Source organism: Syngnathus typhle, linkage group LG6 (genome assembly GCF_033458585.1).
Source record: "Syngnathus typhle isolate RoL2023-S1 ecotype Sweden linkage group LG6, RoL_Styp_1.0, whole genome shotgun sequence".
Lineage (NCBI taxonomy): Eukaryota > Metazoa > Chordata > Actinopteri > Syngnathiformes > Syngnathidae > Syngnathus > Syngnathus typhle.
The window spans coordinates 1,894,030-1,900,859 of record NC_083743.1 but is presented as its reverse complement, the minus strand read 5'-3'; the positions used below and the strand labels follow the sequence as shown (position 1 = coordinate 1,900,859).

Genomic DNA, 6,830 nt, shown 5'->3' with positions numbered 1-6,830 from the left:
CATTGCAGCCGCGAGAGGGCGAGCGACGAGAGTCGGAACGTCACAACTGTATGCGTGCCTGTGCTTGCGTGCGTGCGTGCGCTGTTGTTTTCTCGGGTTGGACCGGCAGGCAGGATCCTGACGGCACTGGGTGTGCGCTAGGACCTGGGGACCGACGAACGGACGGCCGCACCTCATTCCGTGCGCCTCTGGGCGGGCGTGTTGCTGATGCACTGAAAAGAAACTTGGGTAGTTCCTTGAGGACTGGCTGGGGTTTTTTCGACGCACTTTGGACCTTTAGCCTGCCTGCCTGCCTGCTGCTCGCCTGCAACCAACTCCGTGAGCAACACACAAAAAGGCACACACACGCGCCGCGCCGCGCCACTTTGTTTCCCCGTCACGCGTGCGATCAGAGTGGAACTCGACACCGTGGCCGGCCGAGCGTCTTCTTTCCGTCTCCACCTGTGGAAAGTTCCAGTCAGCCGCAAGTGAAGACGAATGCAATGCTTTTTATTCATGTGCATGCAATGCAAACACTTCATGACGTCAATGGAGTTGAGGGATAAGCAGGGGCGTCGATCTGGGGTGGGGTTCGTTTTATCCGGGGGGGGGGGGGGGGGCCCCTGCCTCTTCGTCATATTTTGATTATGGCTCGATGGTTGTCAGACGTGCTGTCCAAATCTTGGTCTCAAACAACGATGAACGTCATCAGTGCCATGAACATGTTCTGTGCGACGATAATCTGCTCAAAGCGGCCGCAATAACCACAAGCCGGCGGCGGCGACATGTTAACAACTGAGATAGTCAAATTGGTGACATTTTAGCCAACCAGCTGCATATTCCTCGTGGAAACAATCAAGTTGATGTTTGTGCTGTGTTCTTTTTTCTTTCAGAAAATGAATTTCGCCAAGCACTTCATCGGCGGCATTCTGAACGTGGTCAGGTGAGAATCCCGTCCAACCGGTCGGTCCAGTTAGCCGCCATTGTGCTGAAAGTTAGGCTAACAGCCGCCCGCCTTCTTCTCCCGGCTCCCGCAGCAACATCGATCCGGCCATCTTTGTCCCGTCGGCTCCAGTAAGTGCGTCTGAGTGCGGCTGCCAAATGGATTTCATTTCACTCTGTAGGCCTTTGTTTTCTTTTGGAGTTGAATTCAAATTGCAAAGGTGTCAACCAAATGCCGACCCCCGTGGCTCAAAAATGCCGCCCACCCACCGCCAAGATGCGTTGAGCAATTCCAGCATTGCTCGAAAACACAAAGATGATGTCTTCAATCGCTCGTGTGGGAATGAAGGCCACGTTCCCGAATGGAAAATGTACTTCCATCTCCCAGAGTTTTCTTTTCCTCGCTCGGTCAAACACAAAAGTGCCGTTGTTGTTGTTTTTCTGGACCGGATGAAAGCCATTTTAAGAAAAGGAGGCGGAGGGATGATCGCTCGCTCGCTCGCTCGCTCGCTCGCTCGGAGATGGGATGTTTTGAAATGGAGGCGCGCTCAAGCCAGCGATGAAGCCGCCGTCTCTCCAGATGGGAAAGACGTCGGCTCTCTCGCCAAGGCCGCGCTTGGCACACTCGCTAGCGCTTTTGTGCCGCCTAACAGCGACTCCTCTGTGCTCGCCTTGCAGCCCCCGCCTCGCAGACCTCTGGCGTTCGAGGAGGCCCACGAAAACGATGAGGAGAAAGCCTTTCGCCGAGCCTTCAAGAAGCTGGCGGGAGATGTGAGTCATCGGTCGGGCGCCCGGCAGCGGCAACGTTTTTGATTTGTTTGGCGGATAGATGATATCACCATTGGCGTTGTTCGACATACTTTGGCGGTTGTCACCAGTCGGTTGTCTGTCATGTGTCCATGGCGGACGACGCCCTGCCCCGCTCGCCGTCACGTTCTGCCGGTTTGTCTGCTTTTGGCTCTGGGGCGAGGGAATCTGTGTTGCCGAGTGTATCCAGCAGGGGGCGCACTGAAAAAGATTGGGCAAAATCAGTCAGGACAAGCGACAACAACTCAGCCCAATGGCAATTGTTGGTGGCGCAGGAAAGATGACATGGAATGTTGCTTTGTAATTCTGTTTGTTTCTTTCAGGACATGGAGGTGAACCCCAAAGAGCTGATGCACATCCTCAACCAAGTTCTCACCAAGCGTGAGTCAAACACACGCGAGCGTTTGAAGCTAACGAGCACGCGGACACGTTAACGTTTTAATCTACGGAGAAGCCGACGCCGAGCTCGGATAGGGAAACGCTCCGTGCTACGCTAGTCAGGTCGCGGCGTTAAATTGCAAGGGCTGCTCTTTTGTGTCAGATGGCAATTTGAAGACGGACGGCTTCAGCATCGAGTCGTGCCGCAGCATGGTGGCTGTCATGGATGTATCCTTTTTCTATGGGCGGCGGGGCGGCGGCGCCGGCAGCGTGGTGACTTGTCGGCCGTGCATTCGTCTTTAACGCTCGCAGAGCGACAGCACGGGCAAGCTGGGCTTCCACGAGTTCAAATACATGTGGAACAACGTGAAGAAATGGCAGGTGAGTCGAGAGGAGCGAGCCGGCTGGCCACCGACCCGCGGCCAATCTGCCGCCTTTTGTCTTTTGTCAGGGCATCTACGTGTCTCACGACAAGGACAAGTCGGGAGTCATCTGCAGCAAAGAGCTCTCGCACGCCTTCAAGGCGGCAGGTGCGTGCGTGCGTATGAGCGCCGCTAGCAGCTAGCAGCTAGCACCAGCTCGCTCACACCCTGTGCGCAGGCTTCCCTCTCAACGACGAGCTGTACAAGATGATCAGCCGTCGCTATAGCGACGAGCACGGCAACATGGACTTTGACAACTTTGTGGGCTGCCTGGTGCGACTGGACGCCATGTGCAGTGAGTCGCGCACGGACGCGCACGCACCCACACACACCCACAGCTTGCTTATTCCGCCCGTGTGTGCGCAGGAGCCTTCAAGACTCTGGATAAGGGAAACAATGGCTCAATTAACCTGGACATCAAAGAGGTGAGAACTTTTGCAAACACCTCCGCACAAAGGTCTGATGTCTCCCCCACACACACACACACACAGTGGCTTCAGCTGACCATGTACTCGTGAAGCTCGGACGCTGTCGTCACGCCAAAGGGACCAAAAGGCAACAAAAGCAAGTGAGGAGAAAAGGCCCAGCTGCCATGTCCACTTCCTGCTGCTGCCACAACACATGAAAATAAAAACATCTCAAACCACGCCTGACCATTGTGTGTGTGGTGCGGGCGTACAACTGTGACTCATGTCGTTGAGTCATGAGGGCCTTTTGTGATGGTTGACTTGGCTTCTTCAGCTCACATTCTGGACCCAATCCTTTTTTCTTTTTCTCCTGGTTACTTTCCAGTCTTGTTCCTCAAAGTCCATACTTGTGCGAGTTGTTAGCGCACATATGATGAGATGATTGTAACGATCATCGTTCCTCACCGGTGTCCTTACTTCCCGCGCGAGTTCCTCGGACAGTCGTTAGCGACCACATCGCCGGCCGCCGATGATTGACGGTCCTTTGGTTGTGGCGGGAGGGAACGACGGGAGGCGGAGTTGTGGCTAGCGGATGGGCGGGTCCCGGGGAGAGAGGACAAGAGAGCGTCACAAAGAGCTTTGCGCTTCCTTTTCACAATGAAGCGGTGACAGGTAAGACTTCTGCTCCCTTTCGATGCGGTGAGAAGGCGCTTACGGAAAGGGCGAGGGCGCCTCCCTCGCCGCTAGTTGGCGGCCCAAACAAACAAATGAAAATTGGACGTGTCCAAAGGAGCGCTCGCGCCGCTACTTGCTCTCGTTGGCGACTCGAGAGCGCCTTTGCGACTTGCGTTGGGATGGCGGGGCCAAAAGTGCAGAGGAAACAAGATTGGATTGGAAGGCTCAATTCAACATCATTTCATTGCAATTTTTCACCTTTCTTCTTTACTTTGCCTTCATTTGTGTTTTGGTCAAACAGAAAATAATCATTTAAGTTTGTGTTCAGGCGCTGCTGACATGTAAAGAGTGTGCCGTTCGTTGTGTTGTGTGTGCGTGCTTGTGAACATATGTTGACGTGTGTGTAGCGATGATGATGTCATTGTGCTCTGCAGGTGAAAAAGGGCCTGATGCTTTGTGCTAATCTCAGCACCTGCCGCTGAACACGCTCGCTCGCACGCACGCACGCACGCATGGCGTCTGAGCCATCCGCCGCGAGTGGGCAGGAGGAGCTACAAAGGAGAGCCAATCAGGTGACAGATGAGGTGAGGCCGACCAATCAAACGTCAAAGTCGGACTACCTGGTCATGCGTGTTGAGATGTACACAAATGTGTGCGCGCTCCCAAAGCCGTGAAGGGGGGGGGCTGGCGGGTGGGCAGGCTGGGGCTGGCTCTCCACCTGGCTCACCTGGTTGCTATGTAGACATGCGCTGCAAAGGCGGAGAGGCCGCGGATGACATACACCAATGTGGACTCACACAAACAATGACACAAGCGCACACTTCTAAACAGCTGCAGCCATGCACAAAGGTCCTCACTCATTCTTAGGGTCTTGGTGCAAACCTCAGCCTCCTTCCTTGCACATTCTTTTCATGCATCCTGTGTGTGTGTGTGTTGCAGTCACTGGAGAGCACGCGCAGGATGATGCAGCTGGTGGAGGAGGTACACGCACACGCACGCGCACACACACGCACATCTGCCCTTTTTCTGCATCAGAACCAAACACGTTGCCGTGTGTGTGTGTGCGTGCGTGCATTTGTCTCACTAGAGCAAAGACGCCGGCATCCGAGCATTGGTCATGTTGGATGAACAAGGAGGTAAAAGTGGGGCGAGAGCAAAGAGCGCGCAATGCAGCTTGGATCTGGGCGAAGGCTTGGCACTCGGCACTCGGCTCCCGCCGTCCTTCTATCCATTTGCCTATCCGTCCGTCCTTCCTATTTGGCACCAAAGCGAGCTGCTCGAGAGCCATTTTGTCCTGGGTGAGTCTCTTTTTTTCTTTTCCTGCCGTCAGAGCAGCTGGAGCGTATCGAAGAAGGTTTGGATCAGATCGACTCGGACATGAAGGAAGCTGAGAAAAACCTGACCGACTTGGCCAAATGTTGCGGCCTGTGCTCTTGTGACAAGTACGTGCCAGCCAGCCAGCCAGCCAGCCAGCCAGCCAGCCAGCGTCCATTAGCCCAACAACGTCGTTGCTCTTGCGCTAATGGGCCTTCAAAGTTGTGGTTGGGGCAAAGGCGGCAGCTCTTCTAGCTTTGACGCTCGAGATCTTCCGTCCGTAGCCACGGCTTGCTCCGCTATTCGACTCGGCCCATCTGGCTCTCGCTAACGAGATGCTCCCGTCCCGTTCTCTGTGCCCGTCAGACTCGAGGCTTTGGAGGAAAGCGCCGCCTACAAGGCGCTTTGGGGCGGCAGCGGCGGCTCGGGAGCGGACGGGGTGGTGTCGGGTCAGCCGTCGTCCCGAGTGGTGGACGAGCGCGAGCAGATGATTATGAGCGGAGGATACATCCGAAGGTAAGCGTTTTTGCTCGAGCGGCGGTGACGACCAAACGGCCTCCTCCCTCCCTCCCTCCCTCCCTCTCTCTCTCTCTCTCTCTCTCTCTCTCTCTCTCTCTCTCTCTCTCTCTCTCTCTCTCTCTCTCTCTCTCTCTCTCTCTCTCTCTCTCTCTCTCTCTCTCTCTCTCTCTCTCTCTCTCTCAGGGTGACGCAGGACGCCCGCGAGGACGAGATGAACGACAACCTGACGCACGTGGGCAGCATCGTGGGCAACCTGAGGTGCATGGCGCTGGACATGGGCAGCGAGATCGACTCGCAGAACGTGCAGATAGAGCGCGTGCGGACAAAGGTGGGCGGCGCCGACGACGCACGATTTGATGGGCCGGCCGGCTTCGGGAAAAAAGTCAAACACACCGTTTGAGGAAGATGATGACCTAAGAGCCCGACTCGCCCATTTGTCCTCTGTGCAGGCCGTTGTGAACGTGACGCGCATCGACACGGCCAACCAGAAAGCCAACAATCTCATGAAAAGATGAGACGACGACGGAGCGCCCGCCCGCCGGCCCACCGGCCCACCGGCCGTTGACAACGTTCTCTCCTTCACCAACCAACCAACCACCAGTGTCCAATAAAGCGCACCGAGACTCCATGCATGTTTTGCGTGTGTGTCGGCGAGGCGAGCCCTGGGGCAGAAATTGCGGCCAACATCATGCACCGCTTGCTGCTTGCGGGCAACTCGAGAAGTTCTGCCGCACAGCAACATCATTTTCACCTTCCCGTCGGAATTTTAACCACATTTTCAAATGACATTTACATTGCGGAAGACATTTCGAAGCTTATCATGCGCCTGTGCCTGTGCCTGTGCCGCCTGACATCTTCCCAACGCTCTTGAAATGACTGCCATGTACACTCACGGATGGACACGCACAGAAATGACGCGTAACTAAGTGGACAGAACAAATCGAGATTGGAACCGACCGGACTAACGTCGTCACCTACCAGAAATAGCAAGTTGCCACTGCGGGTCGGGAAAAGTCCGCCGCGCTGTTGTTGTTGTTGTTGTTGTTGTTGTTGTTGTTGCTGTTGTTGCTGCTGCCGCGGCAACTTGTACTCGTCCGTTTGTGAAATGGGGCCGTGCAGAAACGGCAGCGGAAGAAATAGACTAGAAAACGCGACCGCCACAAATCATGCAAATTGAATAACGTTCATCCATTCAAGATAGTCAATGAAAACATTGCGCGACATTTCAATAGAATAGAACCAAATCTACGGTTTACGCATCACGATTGCAGTTGTCTGTGCCGCTTTCTGCTGTTTCCTTCGTGGCCACCAGGAAGCACTCCTGGTCGGTCCATCTCATCCTGCACGCCGAACAAGAACGGACTGCTCAGTTCGCTGCTATTTTGAG

The 6,830-nt window shown here is 55.1% G+C and overlaps 2 protein-coding genes and 1 long non-coding RNA gene across 3 annotated transcripts; 2 read left to right on the top strand and 1 right to left on the bottom strand.

The window, feature by feature from the left end:
* Window positions 1-150: 150 nt before the first annotated feature.
* On the top strand, window positions 151-3,174 carry LOC133155528 (calpain small subunit 1-like). Its single transcript, XM_061280922.1, has 11 exons — window positions 151-318; window positions 873-922; window positions 1,017-1,053; window positions 1,600-1,692; window positions 2,052-2,109; window positions 2,270-2,334; window positions 2,419-2,487; window positions 2,558-2,636; window positions 2,707-2,823; window positions 2,895-2,953; window positions 3,020-3,174. Exons 2-11 carry the CDS (start codon window positions 876-878, stop codon window positions 3,044-3,046), a joined length of 651 nt encoding a protein of 216 aa, XP_061136906.1. The 5' UTR covers window positions 151-318; window positions 873-875; the 3' UTR covers window positions 3,047-3,174.
* Window positions 619-6,784, bottom strand: LOC133155531 (uncharacterized). The gene is made up of 2 exons (XR_009714684.1): window positions 6,422-6,784; window positions 619-1,929 (listed from the first exon to the last, which is right to left on the bottom strand). It is a non-coding gene; the product is annotated as an uncharacterized LOC133155531 (long non-coding RNA).
* On the top strand, window positions 4,045-6,071 carry zgc:101731 (SNARE_SNAP25N and SNARE_SNAP23C domain-containing protein). The gene is made up of 7 exons (XM_061280924.1): window positions 4,045-4,194; window positions 4,550-4,591; window positions 4,698-4,746; window positions 4,941-5,052; window positions 5,291-5,440; window positions 5,627-5,771; window positions 5,893-6,071. The coding sequence occupies exons 1-7, from the start codon at window positions 4,123-4,125 to the stop codon at window positions 5,956-5,958; spliced, it is 636 nt and encodes a 211-aa protein (XP_061136908.1). The 5' UTR covers window positions 4,045-4,122; the 3' UTR covers window positions 5,959-6,071.
* Window positions 6,785-6,830: the final 46 nt, after the last annotated feature.